The sequence below is a fragment of the Branchiostoma floridae genome, chromosome 4, assembly GCF_000003815.2.
Source record: "Branchiostoma floridae strain S238N-H82 chromosome 4, Bfl_VNyyK, whole genome shotgun sequence".
In the NCBI taxonomy this organism is placed as follows: Eukaryota; Metazoa; Chordata; class Leptocardii; order Amphioxiformes; family Branchiostomatidae; genus Branchiostoma; species Branchiostoma floridae.
In genome coordinates, this window is record NC_049982.1 from 26,777,424 (window position 1) to 26,793,963 (window position 16,540).

Below are 16,540 nucleotides of genomic sequence, written 5' to 3' on the forward strand. Positions count from 1 at the left end.
GTGGTCACTTGTGGGATACACAAATTGTAGATTCGATTTAGACAAAATGCTTTCCAATGGATATGAACTCTCTCCTCATCACATTTCCTCTCTGACAATGATCACTGCCAACTACTGCTTTTAGAGAACATGTCTTTTCTTGTGGCTGTGTGTAGAAAAAATGATACCCAAATAATACCTGACAGAATATAATATAAGGTACACTTGCTGCTTGAATCTATTCCAAACTACCAGAGAGTGCACGGATACAAGTACTTTTGAAAATGTTGTCATCAAACAAAACCCTTCAAAGGACACAATGAACGTCACCAAGCTCAAGACCAAAATAAACAAAAATCTCAGTTGGAGTGGGCAAAAAATTCCATGACGGCTTCAGGAAAAATAAATGAGTTTGAAGAGTGGCCCTCCTTCTAGCTGTCAGCAGCAAAACTCGGACATTTCAGATGTTTCAACACACTCGGGCTCGAACAGATACGAACAACGCTATCCAGACATGTTCTGACAGGCAACAGTTGCAAAAAATATATACATGCTGTATTTCGGCGATTAAAAAAATGTAAGAACAATAACACGACAACCGAAATATTGACGACTGATGTCACAATCCTGTATGATCATTTCATAATGAATCCAAATTACAGAAGATAATGAGCACCACCAAATTGGGCACAACAGGAACATTATAACGCACTAATTGCATGACAGGTGCAGAGAACACCCAAATGGAACGGGCTAGCCAATGTGCCCCAAACACAACTGTGTACATTTCTAATAATTTTGCCTTATAAATAATTCATGGTACTGGTGCCGCTAAAGGTCAGTAGAGCCTGACCCCGCAAGTAAGAAATGAGTTAGGAGACAAAGAGTGCAACACGCGACCATGGCCCAGTGTGTAGCAGGAATCACCCAGGTTTAGGACCTCTTTTTTAGGAGATCATTTGGGATGAATATCCGAGATGTGCTCGGCATACACGCAGGCACAAAACCAAAACAAGCACAGCAGTGTTGATATCCAATTATTATGTGTAGAACAATCCCCTATCTTTCAAAAAAATTGCCTCCACCATGAACAGAGAGACAAAGGGAAATATGCACCATCCACAAACTCACAACACATACTTTAAGGTACAAACAATTTTGGATGTTTGCGTTGTTTATTCCTTGTTAAGCTTCTGTTTCGGAGTAACTCTATCTTTCCGGTTCGCTTAAATCCTCAAAAGGGTGAACACGCCTGCTCAATATCTTAATATGGGAACCACTGTCCAGATGGCCACATGGATACATTGTTTGGATTCGAATCTGCTAGCCAGGCAAAGGTACCTTACAAAGGAATTTCCAAAACAGCCCCTATGGCAAAGAACTACACAATATCAATAACAAAGTCTCCTCCATAAAATATAATGCTAGAATCAAAGTAAACAAAAGGTGTTTTCTGATCAATACCTTTTGTGTTTCCCAAAAAGAGAGGGGTCATCAGAAAATATCAAGGACATGTAGTTGTAGCAATTTAAAAATATTGCACAGTCTGGCCGCAATCTCTCAGTCCTCAGAAAATTATAGCTGATAGGTGGGGGAAATTGTTGATATCTGATAAGAAATCAAGACTGGCAATATATACAAGGCCTCTTGTTGTATAGTATGATAATGACAATTAAGTATCGGCCAGTCTTTCTAAGTCCAAACTCCTCGTGCACATTGTTTGACAAACACCTGAATCCAACCCACTTCTCAATCTCAACAAAACATAGCTCTTTGTCACAACTTCCTGTGGTGAACTATGCATAATTCAGCTCACCATAAGCACACGGAATAAAATCAGAATACGTAACAACGATGTTTATATACGAAATGCTCGAATCACAACATTATGAATTATCATTACATCTGCAGTGCTGTAACCATGCCAGCATAATTCCAGCTTGGGCTGTGATGGTAGCGTCTGATAGCCGCTGCCAATTTAGCCAATGCTTTCTGCAATTGGTTTCTATATTGGAAAATCCTTTTCAAGCCACTGGAAGGATTAGATGATAACTCGGGCCTAGATAGTGAATTTGTCCCAAGGCATAGTACAGGCGCTTGATTTCACTGTCTTCAATCACAACTCACCGAGCTCAACAAAGACTGAAACAAAGAAAGGAATTGGACTATGCTGCCCCCCCCCCCCCCATGCAAATACAGTGGTCGCCTGTGGCACACAATATTACTTTACTTTACAAAATATAAGTGTATAAAAATATGTGTCTGTGTCTTACCTATCAATAATGACAGGGTCTGAGGGTGTTTCATTGCGGTTTCCACAGCTTTTTTTGTCGCAACACCGGCTGTAGAGTAAAACAAGGGAAAAACATGAAATTCGGGTCCATATGGCAGATGGGAGGTCCAGCTATATGCAATTAGTGACTCCGCACAATGTACCATATGTAAAGTTGTCAGCGGCAAGCAATATATGAATATTATACATACTTAGGACATACAACTGGCAAGGAGATAACGGCAAATACTGACCTGCACATTATTTCATGAGTGAGCAAGACCCGTTGCATTTCGGGGTTTTTGTCTTGTCCCTCGTACACGATAGCCTGCATAGATGTAGGGTAGGAGGGGGCATGCATTGTGAGCGTGCAAACACTGGTGTTTATATATTACATATCATGCTTTCTGAACGGCACGAGCAACCAAACAACGTATTATAGCACAACCTCTACCATCGCAACATTCGATACTGTTTCCAAATGCAATTTCAACTGACAGCCGCATCGTATTGCTGATTGCAAAATGACACAATGCACTTCAGAGGTACATCTGCCACTGTTAATCTAGATTCATAATATTCCAATATTTTGTCTCCACACAGCTCTAAATATATTCAGAAATGCAAAAGCAAGGCAGCATGTACAACTTTCCTACAAATGCCACATTCATCGTTTCATTCTGAGTAACAACAATGCACGTCACAACATCATATCAAAGAACAACATCACTGAATCTTTATTATGGTCTGTAGTAGTGTTATGAATTGAAGAATTGAATTGAAGTCCCCCCTTACTTAACAATGATACCCTCTCCTACTGAAGGGCCCTTAAGTCATCTCCTCTCACATGTGAATGGGCGAGCTATTTGATGGCAACAACCGCACACCCAGAACGTGACATGTCAAGGGGTTGTGCACGTTCCCAATTCCAGACAACAATGCCTCGGTGACAATAGCCACAAGCCGGGACAACAAAGGCCAGAGAGGTGTGGCCTACAACTGTTCTTACAGACACAAATGTACCGCTTGGCTGGCGACTCATTCATCTTATTTAGGAGCTGCTACTCGGACCAAATGTGCTCAAATAATATCAGAACTGTTGCTACTACAAAAAATACAGGTGATCATATTCTGAACGTCTTCCTATATTCTAACACATACACGCCTATTCGTACAACTAAGATTTTCAGACTTCATTCCAAGCTTCCAATTTGAACATAAATTTCCCTTGCTTCGATTTCTTACTAGTATTGATTGAAAAAAAAATTTCAGACAACTCACATAACAAATACTTTTTTTACAAAATGACACCAAGCACCTTGATGAAACTTTGCTCTGCTGTTTCCATTGTGAGAATTTTGAAAAGTTTTGATGATTTCATTTTTGAATATTTATATGTGATCCTAAATTACTGCATTTTTTAAAATCATTTGAAACATACCCAGGATTTCATAGACCAATATACATGTAGGTTGAATCACAGAAATATACCTTGCTCCTTTCATCTTCCCATTTCTATGGGTGCAAGTACTCCTCCTAGGTGTGTGTGTAACATGCATGTTACATGTGCCATCTCCCTGATTGCCTTTCCACACATACTTATCCCCTGTAATCTCTCACTACTTCCTACTCGCCAAGATTTATTACCTATGCCTCTTCAGGTCAACACCATCTTCTGCTATACCTCCAGATACCTCTCAGGGATTCCAAATGGGGTGCCAAGCCCAGATGGCTAACCAAGTAATTACAATGTTTAGCTTTAAATCTAGAATAACCGAGCTAGCTAGGGGCAATGTTGTAGAGACAAGTCTGCATCAATGCTTGTCCTGAGATGCTTAGAAATGCACGTTAGATCGAAGAGGGCTAACCCCTAGACGGGCTTCTAGCATCCTTGGGTAGTATTTGGGGCGTTGATAACATGGCAGACTTACAACAAAAATGATGTAGACAATGACATTGTGTAGTGTGGTGTGTATATATAGATGGCAGCGTGAATGCTTCTTTACCTGTTTGGTCATGCTGTCGATCAAGCGAACATAGAGGTCTTGTTCCGTCCGCACGCCTGCACAAGATACAGAGGGCACATAGCAGAAAAATGCCGTCAAAATTAGTTTAATGCGTACTAGGCCGAGATCGAAATCTCACTTCAAGCTCTCAAATGAATATTTATCACGGGTAAAATTGACAGGGGAAACCCTTCTCCGGCTAGGGCCATAGTAGAGCGGAATTCCGGCTCGTTATAAGGAGGGGAGATCTTGTAGACTTGTGGATATATCAGCTCTACTGGGAGCCCGTCGGGTCAAGGGAAGCATGCACGGTGAAGCGTACAGTAACGGGGCGCAGGTCGCCCGAGGAGAGAGCAGGGCCGACCCGGTGGCATACATGTGAGGTGCAAAGGGCGTGCGTCCTCCAGCCTTTTCATCCTCACAATATTTACCCTTCCGGGGGTTTCCCCTTTTATCCTTAGACTAACATCCAACCTTACACGTGATTTCTGATCCTTGACGGTGCAAAATTTACAGTTTAGTACCGTGCACTGTTATAATAAAAAAGGATATATAATCAAGATGAATCATTGTGTGGGAAGCGCCCGTCTGTGGAACATTTACATTACGGTTACGGGGTCAGGAAGCCCTGCATCAACGTACACAAACAATAGCGGGGCAGCACCACGCCTGGTACATTGTTGTCACTTTTCCCGTGTACATTTCGAGCCATTTGGCAACATAGTGACAATCCCAAAAGGATTCGGAAGCCAATGCGGTCTCTATACGATTATATTGTATTTGTCATGGCGTTCTGACTCCAGTTTTCGGCTTCTGAAATTGATCTACGCCCCGAGGCAAGACAGGAAGGGTACCAGGAAAGATCGGGGGCAAAAAAAATTACTAGATATGAGTCACACACTTACCGTTACTGTAGAGAAGCTGCAATCGGTAGTGGATGCCATTCCTGGTGTTTTCCCCGGCTGTTTCCTGCGGAGAAATCTACAATGGGTGTCGGTAGTTTGGCAAATAAAAGTCACACACTGACAGACAAACGTATAACGTTATAACCCCGGCGGACTACTCTTGCTATTGTAATAACATTTATATTACACGCTGTATGTCCCTATGATAACGTCAAGGTTCAGGGCAGAAAAAATAAAATAACTCTTGTCTCGCAAGTCAACTAAATATTACATGTGCTGGGGATTCACAAATACAACTGGGTTTATGTTGCGATTAATCAGTGGAAAGCGCCCCGTGCACAATAAAGATTGTTCCCCAAAGAACCAGCTGCGGTCCCGCAAGTACAACAAGGGGCGGTAGAACAACGGCCCGCCGCGGCACGGCCGCAGGACGCGCCCCGCACGGGAACACAGACTACGTACCCTGTCCTTCTCCACGAAGTCGATGAATGCCGTCCGCTCGATTTCGACAGGCTGTCCCTGGCGGTCGTACAGGGCTATAACGAAGTGGAAGAAGTTGCTCTTTCGCAGATTGCTTGGCGGCTGTTTCTCGAAGTGTGCCCGGGCTAGTCCTACAGACCCGCTGAAGGGGAAGCGAGATGGTACGGGACGGTAAGGACCATGTCATAACAACAAGACCACGTGTGGCCATCATCGGTGAAACATCGTAAGCATGGACTACAGTCGGGCTGGGATACGGGCCCGAGGGCCCGAAGAAGGCTAAATGTGAAGTACGGTACCTCGTGGCGGTCTGGTCGACGATAGACGGCTGCATCCAGTTGCGTACGCTACCGATCTGGCTTCCGAGAGGTTCTTCTTTCAGCGTTGTGGTCCCTCGCGGTAACGTATCCTGAATGTCAAACATGGAACAATTCCTCAACACCTAACAGAGCGCCAACTTTTCCCTTTTAACCCAAACAACTTCACAAGGATGCGACCTTTTTTTAAGGGGAAACCACGGTCAAGACTACTAACTGTATTAACTACAGACAAGGACCTCGCGTGTACGAACAACAACACCGACACGCTCACTCGATCATCACACGACCGGCGTACGGAAAAATTACATTCGCAGAAATAATTCCCAGCTTGGAGATGCGGGATGGAAACCTACGAGCGCGGGACGACCTCTTTCATACAACATGCGATCGGAGAAAAAGTACAAATTCGGTGATATAAAGCTGTAGTGGTGGCCCGCAGAACGCACTGTGCGACAGATGAGCTAAAATGATTACCATTGAAGTGTAGCCTTGCACTCGCAGATCCGATTTGGGGCCTAGGTCTCGTGGGGGCGGCTTTTGTTTGCTTCAAGTGTTCCCGTGTAGCTGGCTTTTCCCAATGGGAGCAATGTCCCAGGGGAAAGTGAATATCCCTAGGGGCCTGCGTTTGACAGCCAATAGACGCTTCATTTTCGCCATATAAGGCAGCTGGGCATGTCTAGAGTTCCCCTCCGCCAATCCCAGCGCCCCGTGAATCATTACTACGCTAATCAATTACACCCCCCGTAGCTTCGCGATCAATACACGTCACTGGCTTCCTTTGCCAGAGCACGTAATCGCCATCTTATCCAATCAAAAAGTCTGGCTAATACAGATATTTACATAATTAATCCCGGAATATGTTTAGACAACAACAATTCTTTTTTGCATGAGACGAAAGTAAACAAGGAAGTATAAGGGGCACTTCAACGCACTTCTGACGAGCTGTAGAGCTCGTAACCACCTAAGGATCAGAATCACTTTTATTCAGTCAGCCACAAATGTCTTTTTTTGGCAAGATAAAACCTCTGTACAAAGGCAAGTTTGGTGATAATTTGCCACAAATTTGTAAACAGCTACGGGCCGTAATGGGTCAGTACATCGCTAATTCACCCGTTGTCCTTTTTCAAGTTAAACAGTTACAAGCCTGGTTTGAGTTGACGTTTTCTTACTCGCCATCTGTTTTGAGTTTTGTTGTTCGTTTTCCCATGACCAAGATTACCGCACAACTAGCTCAGAACGCTGCCTGGCTTTCAGCAGTTCAGCTAAAAATAAATTGGAAGTTATTTATCACCAACTAACGCAGAGGGAGATATAGCATTTATATACAATTCAATTGTTAGAAACTTTTTTTTCGGTGGGTAGTGGAGCGGAAAAGGCACGTGGCAGTCGCGTTCTTGTTTCAATCATTTAAAAACCTCAATACGATCATGGCGCGGATTTCGTGCTAGTTATCCAGACAACATACGCCTGTTGGAAACATTCACAGCCCTTTGTGAGGGGCGTTTTGCGACAACTCAAATGACAGACCGCATAGAATTAACAGAGTCAAAGGCGATGGGTCAAACCGCACGTGTGTGACACATTTCATTATCCTCACATCGCCCATGTCCAATCCCACTCTCCCGAACCCTACACTTATCTAAACGCGGCGTTTCCCAGTTTCCGATATCGTAGCATGGGCTGGGAAAAAGGCTAAGCTGAAGAAAATTGACGAGATTTGGAAAAATTAATGGGATTTGTGCCGACTGCGTGGAGTGATTTTTAGTCCATTCCCGCACGCACTCGTTTTGTTTCCATTGCGGTGCAACGGCCCGTTAAAACTGTACAAGTTGGCTGGGACAGGTTTTGCCCATTTGTCTCCCTTTAGCCACAGCCACATTTGATCAAATCACTGGCCTTTACCGCTGAGCCGCTAGCAGCGCGCGACCGATGCCGTAAAATGACTAGGGGCGTGAAAGGACTCCCCAATGCAGCTAAGCGGCTTCTCCACACGGGTAAATGAAGATCTCTTCTGTTGGAATGACTCGTGCGTGGGGAGGCAGCACACTGGCCTTCACTATCTCACAGGAAAATGTCCAACGGAAGCGCTTCTCCATCAGTGCTTTATTGGTATTGAGCCGGCTGCCTCTCCCCAGGATGTATTAGAAACACGGGGATAATACACCCCTTCTCTCAATTGTGCCCATGTAAATGACGTCTTCGATCGCCGGGAACAACATTTTGCGAAGGGGCGCAGCGAAAATTGATTGAAAAATAAGCAAGACGCCAAGGAACACTGCGTGTTATAAAAAATTGTGGTGTCTAGTAGTGTACCTGCGCCGCGCGTCGGTCGCATCATGGCTCGTCGCTACCATGTGATAACGTGCGCGGGGAGGATATGTGGCCCGGGGAAGATGACCTAGAAGATGGGCTGGTTCCATCAATGAGATTCGCCGCTGCGTGAGTGGAGGGCGCCGCCACGCGCCGTGAACTAATGGGAAGAAAAACCGCGAAAAAATCGAAAGTTCAGGCCGCCAAGGGTGGCTAGGGACCAAGACCGCTGCATAACCCCTGAGCTCGCCCGTTATTAATTTTGCTTGCTGAATTTTTTTTCTCGGTGCCCCGCTCGGAGATACACCAATAAATATTGTGTTACTGACATCCACAATATTTCAATGTAACTAGCGCTACTGCTTAACCTTTCCCCCAGCACATATATCACGGTAATTGACCGATCGTGTCGTCTCGGGCCGGGGATATAACTGGGCGCGGGAAACAGATGGGGCGTCCGGCCGGGCCAAACTCCGCCTCCACCTGTCATATATCAGCTGTCAGTTTCACCAGCACAGCGATCACACACGCACTACAACACAATCACACCTTGGCACGTACACACTTTCTCTTCAACAATACAACCTGCTTGCCTATCTGTGGCTCACAATGGTATATGTCTGTTACAAGTGTGTATAGGAACGCCCGTAAGTAAATCTGAGCCACACTTTTCACAAGTTTCCTGTTTTAAATCGGTTTTACTCCGCACTCACTTTTGTCGCAAGTTGTACGATTTTGAGAGGGCTGTGAAAGAACCAACCGCCAATAAGGACCTAAGATAGCCTTTTCACGGCAAGACAGCTAGGAATTCTGTATGACACTTGAGCAATCCAATGAAAGTATTCAGTTTGGGATCATACAATGATCGGGACATCGTGACAGGTGGCCAAGGAATAATTGTCAACGCCGCTGACCAAAATTTACGTCTGTCTTGATTAGAAACACAGTGATTTTTTTTCTGTCAATTTTTGGACGAAGTGTCTACTTTTATTTGACATGTTCCCAGTGGTTGTCACGTGGTGCGTGGCTTGCCCCAGTGGCTAGTTTGATCTGGCCAGTCACCCCTGTCCCCTCATACCACACTCTCATACTCGTATCACCGCCAGGCAAAATCAAATTTCTGTCCAAAGATAAGGACTTAAACGGCAATTACATTGTATGGATCAAAGCAAAAACCATTTTGGGAGGAACTTGACAGAGGAAAGTCTCCCGGCGATGTGCGGTTTAATATATCGACATTCTTCACTTCCAACTTGAGAGGAATGAGTGGACATTCTAGTCCCGTCTTTCTTTATATCTTAACCTATACTGACAATTTCTTCTTTAAAAAAATCCTAAGTGCGATCAGAAATAATGTAAACGAATCCGATGGAAGAAAACATTTTCAAATTTGTAAGCCTTTGCGGATAGAAAAGATCAAAGTTATTAACAGTAAAGAGTTGGAGTAATTTTTTTGCACACATCAACGCCCCTAATTTTATTGTTGTTTTTTTCTGCGCGTTTCAGCGAAAAACATAGCTATGTTCGGTGTGTTTCTTTACAAAGAAAAAGTAAATACGATATAGGATGTAATGATAGTTGTTATATGTGCTGTTGTTTTTTTATTTCTCGGTGGATGCAAAATAAAAGGGCTGTTGTTTTCCCGCTGAGACGAATTAAAGTAATCACCAGGGCTTCACCCTCGTTTATTCGCGGATCATTCAATGTTTCTCAATGAATACCGTCACGTCCCTTCTAACAAAAGTGGCCGGCTGTAGTGTCGTTTGAAAGAAGAGGTAAAGAAGCGACATGAAATGGCGGGAATTTGCGTCATCTAGCGGTGTCAGTGAAAGACAATGAGATATGACAATGACTACAAAAGTGGAGTTTGGTCGCGGACTCAGAGGAGTATCGTTTGGACCATCTTCTTTCTTACAAGATAAAGGTAAGAAACTTCAGATTTCTCCTCTGCAAAACTTGAATGAAGATGTTCAAGAGTGATTCTAACTTAAGTTCAGATCAATCAAGACTAAAGAAGGAGGTCACACAAAAAAAACCCGAATTGTAATCTACCAAACCCTCATTATAGTGCAAAGTTAAAGGATAGAAAATTACATTCATGGGCAAAAGAATATAGGAAAAGAATTTAAAAATCTGCATTATAATACGTTAAGTGAATTCACTCTAGTTTTAAAAGCTAATCTCCATCCATATTTAGAGGATAGGAAATTACTTTGATAATACTAATATAGTAGAAAAAGAGGCTGAGTGCATCACGATACCCTAAATTAAATTCTCTAAATGTCAGATTCTAGAAAATTTCCAGCTCTAGTTTTAAAATCTAATCCTTATCCAAAGTAAGAGGATGGGAAATAACTTTATAAATAGCGGTAGAAAAAAGGCTCGAATGAAAATATGCATCACAATACCTTAAAGCGGATTTGCTAAAATGCTAAATTCGAGAAAATGTTACAACGCAATTTTCAATTGGCACTGTATACATGTATAAGTGTACAGCGTATATGCTAGTGTGTTTGTGTGTGTCTGTCTGTGTCTGTCTCTCTGTGTGTGTGTGTGTGGCTTACTAATGATAATGTGGTGTTTCACGATAAAAATGCTGTTTTGGGGGGTTGTCAACATAAAAAACGTACTCGCAAGAGTACAGTTACTATCATCACCGCCGCTAGAGAAAAAAGAGATAGCTTATAAATCGTGGACAGACAAGAGCCAGTTATTTCGGCTCGGTTGAGAGGGTAGTTTTCTGTCTGGTAAAGTGAAATGAGAGGACTTGTGCGATGCGGACAGGGGGAGATTGAAAGGGGAGTCGTTTGCGGCGGGATGTCGTTATGTATAGAATGAATAAATCAATCCGCAATGAATTATTTACACCCTCGCCTTCCGCCATCCCGCGGGTGCCAACAACATTCAGTAGAAAAAAAAAACCGAAAGAGAGGGGGCGACATTGTTCAATAAACCGAAGAAATAACATTTAAAAAAAATTGTTAGCGACAAGGCAAGAGCGCCACCACCCTTGCTTGTTCAAAGATCAACCGTGCCATCATTCCACATACTAGTACTACTAGCGCGGCAAAACATGACAAATTACAACAGAAATTACAAAGAAGATACACGCATGGGAACAGGTCCGCTGTATTTCTCAAAGCCAATTATCAAGCTTTTAAAAAAAAGACCAACTCCTGGACAATTGGGAACTTTTGCCAGCCAGGTGAAAGAAATATCAATCATTATCCCGGCTTTATGCTTATTCTTCCAGCAGTTTTGAGTTGACATTTGGCGATTGTGGATGAAGTCCACATAAATAGCTGCTCAAAAAATTGCTACAACGTCCCACAATCATAAAGAAAACTGCAATGATTTAAAAAAAACGCAAAGAAGTTTGGCCCCTCCAAAAAATTGGCAGACGGCGACGGATTATCATTAACGAAGCTGCATAATTTAAGTATGACAGTGGTATCAGCGGTGCAAATTAAAGCCTACCAAACACTTAATCACAACCAGCGTACCAATAGCGCTGGCCAATTCACCATGAATCACAATTTGCGTTGTGGAAAAAATAATTTGAAAAATAAACATTGAAAATAAAGTAACTCGATAACTAAACAGCAAGACTGATTTTTTTTAGAAATCTACAACTATGGTTAAGATTAGGTAGATTTTTTTGGAGAAAAAAAAGGAGAAAAAATTGCACCACATAATCTCTGCAACCTATACTTATATATCTGTTCTATTACACATTGAAGAGGTTTTATTCACTGCTTGTTATATAAGGAAAGGCCATATAAAATACAACATGAGAGTTTAAAGGAATGCCTCAATTTTGTTGACGGCCGAAATTGACAATAGGCAAAGGTAAGGCTCGCCAATCTCATAAAACATGGCAGGTGGTACGCATCGGATTTTCGAGGGATTTTTCAATTTACTTCGATCAATGGCTGGCAGACATTGATGCTGGGCTGGTAGAGCACGCGGTGGGCGGGGAGTCTAACCACCACACCATCCCCGATGGCCGGTACGTGTTCGGAGTGGCGAGCGGTCACACATTTGGACACGGGAGACTTTTAAAAAAGAGACCGATACGACTAGGGCAGCACCTCTAGCCCTGACGCGCTTGTGTGCGCGCTCAAATGCTCGTAACGCTCCGACGCGGGCAGCAGGTATGAATAATCATAATTCAATAAGCTGCTTATGATGTGACCATCTGGCATCTGCTCACCAAACGTGGACTCGAAATTTAGGGCGCCGAGCTACAGAAAGCGAACTTCTCTTCCACATACTTCACACACAATTATTAGTACACAACTTCTTCTTTTACGAGATCGTCCGTCCCCTAACTTCCGTTGACGTGTCCGTCCTTGCTGGTGACGTTACTATAAGGGCACAAAAAGACAAAAGACCCACCAAAATCATTATCCTGAAAGCGAGCACATCTTCTTTGGGGCAAGGGTTCTAAAAAAAGCCAACTCATACAAAAATATGTAAAGAAATAAATAAAGAACTCTTATTTCTAGTTCACCTGTCAAAAAGGCAGCGATGCCCACAAAAAACTCCGCAACTTAAGCTTTCATAAACTTAAAAACAATGGCTGCAATATTTGAAATTATTGAGAAATTTGGGTCAAGCTTAACGTTTCTTTAATGAAGGAGAGATGATTCAGGTAAATGGGTCTGTATTTCTAACTTGGAGTGACAAGCGCACGACCCACTCCACTATTCATTATCCGATTGAGCGCTAGCTGTGTTTCCGGTGCGTGTAGTGGAAAGCCGCTTCCCGTATCCCGTGTTCAGTCCATTGTTTGGTTTCTACTCTACCATGTAGCCAGGCGGCCAGGAGCGGCCAAGTCAAAATTCATCCGTCCACCGCCGTCCGCCGAGAAAGTGAGGAACGTTCTCAATATGAACGCATATAATAAAGTCATCATTTATAGATCTCGAACGATAGTGATAAGTGTGTGATATATCGTGCGGCCTTGCTCTCGGATATAAGCAATATTCCGCGGCAATACGTTGGGCAATTTAGTAGAACCGCACTGCGCCACTGGCGTAGGGGGGAAGTCTCAACGATTCATCCCGGCTTGCTGGCAATTGCTAGCCCCCCTAGAAATGACTTGATTATACATCTTACCCCGTCCGTATTACTAGACTTGGACTGATTTCTGCCACATTACATCGTCGGGGAAAAAGTTGACAAGGTAGTAAAGGTGATTACAAGGCATTACCACCGCTTGGGCCTGCCAGTCCTCTCCCTCCAGTCCTCATTGCCCCCAAGATGGACTTCAATTGATCCCTAACTTTCATTTAATTGATGTACCTATGCGGATGTTGTGGTTATCGGCCCGTTGGCCGTTTTTCACCTGTGTGAGCGCGCGGGAAGCCAGCTAGTACGTTTGGGAAGAAGGGAGAAGAAACTACAGCCGGTGTTACCAAAAACAAAGGTATCACTGAAAACACAACAACCGAGCTGTCATACGGTAGGTGAGAGGTAAGGTAGCTCGGGGTGAAATAAGGTAATTAATTTACCGAAGGGGGGCTTTATTGTATCTACGTACGGAGTTAAGTCGAAGTTGGTACTTACCATTGTCAAATGTTTGTGGTCCGGTCAGCACAAGGTGGGTAGTATAGACTGGTCTACTGCACAGAAGCACCCCTGTACAACAACACAGAACAAACCCGGTTCACAACATCCCTTTTTCTCTACCTCAGCAATATTGTCCCCTTCCATCCACTAACTGTCATCCAACACAAGTGGCAACAGCTAGCGCTACACCATCAACACTCAGGTACGCAAACTTTCTTTCTCTTTCCCCGCAATTTTTTATGCTCAGAGGTCGGCAAGAATATCCCCCGTACAGGTGTATTATTCATTATTATAAATGTTATCTTAAAGTTATCTATTATCTCCATCAGCATAGATCGGCCAGGTTTTCCTATTTGTGATGTGGATAACAATACTCTTGGCGATTAAGGTAACCGACTTCTATCGATTTTACCATCTGACGAAAATTGGGTCCCTTAATTTGGATATCTTAATGATAGAAATATATCACCTCACTCCCAAAGACTCATCTACGGTAATCTAATAGGGTTTAACGAGATGGAGAAATGGGGAGAAATATGAGTGAGGGATCGGTGAGGTGCGTGTGGGGCGGGCGCTACAAATGAGGTGGGTCCGGTGGTATAGAGCGGGTAACCAACAGTACAAGCGGCTCGGCCCCACTAAGTCTAGCAGGATTCCTTAGTTATCGGCAAAGTTTTCCTTCAAGGGAACAGATACGGAATCCTTTCTTTTGTCGGCACGTAGACACGGGGCAATCCGTAAGGCATGCATTACCTGATCAAGATTCAAGCCAAAATATGATTACTCTATTAAAGCAAGCCGCCCGTGCTAGAAATTGCTTCTGATGACGTTTCTGGGTGAAAGACCAGGACGATTGGCAATGTTAGCTTGGTTCCTGATCCACTATGTGTACATATTGAACGCTGCTGTGATATTAAATTCATATCTAAGTAGAGAGACGGCGCGACCTGGGTTTAGATTAGTAGGTTGCGGCAGATGGTAGGACGGGCGGGGGATGGTGTTTCAGTACCAGGGACGGGGCCGGTAGCGGTACGGTGGTTGGATACGTATAAAAGAGGGGAGTCAGGCTTGTGGTCTTTTACACATTGGAGTTGAACCCCATGTTCCCACGTGGCTTCTGAAATCAAATATCGCTACATTTGCTCTTGACCTGACGCTCTGTGCCAAAAGCTCGGCCTCTTTATAATCGGCTAAATACCTCTTTGGAAGCGGCCCGATCCTCGCTACCCCCCTCGCGGGCGTATGAACCAGCGGGCGCTGGCGGGGAAATGTTGAGTGGAAGCCGCGAGCATTTGTATTCCTCCGGCGGCGACCCGTTGCGGCTCGACCCATCCATCAAGTAACCCCGGCCCGGGCGTCGATATGATTTTGCTGTTCAGCAACTTTATTATGGGGAGACAGAATTGGATGCGCGAGCGGATCAATTGCGCGCAATTACATTACAACAACATTACAATCTTCATAATCGTGGCATTATGATGTTTTCTTTAATTGTTGGGCGCTCCCGCGGCCGCGCTCTGCGATATTGGGTACGGCTGTGCGGCCAAGTGTGGCCATGTCTCTATTACGCCTCACATCGGCCGTTTGACACCGCGTATGTATCACTGTACCGTACTGGCAGCTGGTACTAGCAACACACATGGGCAGCATGCCGCACAGGCCACGGTACCTCTAGCTGGGCGTGAGTTTAGCCAACAACAATGGGGGAACGGCGTTGGGCATGGACTCGTCGACACAAAGGGGGAACGCACGAGGCAACAGCAGGCCGCCAGATTTGTGCATGAGCAAGGACTATTAATCATATCATGCGGAACTTTCGGTGTCAAGAAGCAAGCCCGAAACAACGGGAGTACAGGTACATGTGTGAGCGGCTATTGTGACGTTGAGGGAAGCACTTTAGAACAGAAACCATTTCCACGCGTTTGAAGAGACAAAATCCTGGATTTATAAAAATAACAAGTACACAAATTTTTCCTCCATAAAGTCTTGGTTGCGGACAATACTTAAATTCCGTATTTGTACGGAGACGATAACAAACTAGTATAAAATTGTTCTATTGCGTGTCACCCTAGCGGTCCAGCTACAAGAATTTTGTAAATCGACGGTCACTAAAATTTACTTCCAATAACATTATTTTGTACAATTAGAATGTGATTTCATACAATTAAAAAATTCACCAATCTTTGCTTATATACGAAAAACCAGGACTTTAGAAATATCTGTACCTGCGCTCAAATACATCATAGGCCGTCGTACGATTTTGAAGCTGTAGAGTTTACAAGTGGGGTATGGCTAAAGAAACAGCAAATAAGAATCGTCTAGGACAAAACCCTCCAACGAAATATGACGGCTTCTCAATTCTGTAAGACACTTGCCTGACAATCGCAAAAAAAGTTCCCGTAGTTTGCGATGTGTGACGGCCCCGAACTTTTAGACGCCCTACCTTACAGTACGCACTAGATGGCGCCGCCGCTACTTAGATACAACACTGGCAGTCAACTTTTATCGGCGGTACAGCAATAAAATTCTTTCTCAGCAAGAAAATAACAGCATTTTGTTTTATTTTTGAGGACTTCGACTTCAAAATGCATATCTTGACAAAGAAATGATCGTATAGTAGAAATGTCGACTTGGTTTCTAAGCAGATGTGTGTAGTCACACATCATAACTGAGATCACTCAAAGTCAAACAAAT

General features: G+C 43.8%; 1 protein-coding gene across 13 annotated transcripts in view; it reads right to left on the reverse strand.

Annotated features, from left to right (window-relative positions):
- LOC118413005 (transcription factor COE3-like) overlaps nt 1-16,540 on the reverse strand; it is an 86,118-nt gene that overhangs the window by 52,622 nt on the left and 16,956 nt on the right. For 4 of the 13 annotated variants that reach the window (XM_035816107.1, XM_035816103.1, XM_035816114.1 and 1 more), the window contains exons 1-7: nt 6,316-6,428; nt 5,942-6,051; nt 5,625-5,784; nt 5,163-5,238; nt 4,258-4,313; nt 2,506-2,579; nt 2,253-2,321 (exon numbers count right to left, since the gene is read on the reverse strand). In XM_035816107.1, coding sequence (XP_035672000.1) covers nt 2,253-2,321; nt 2,506-2,579; nt 4,258-4,313; nt 5,163-5,238; nt 5,625-5,784; nt 5,942-6,051; nt 6,316-6,345 — 575 coding nt within the window. In that variant the 5' untranslated portion in view covers nt 6,346-6,428. The other 9 variants (XM_035816110.1, XM_035816109.1, XM_035816117.1 and 6 more) reach the window with 7 other exon arrangements.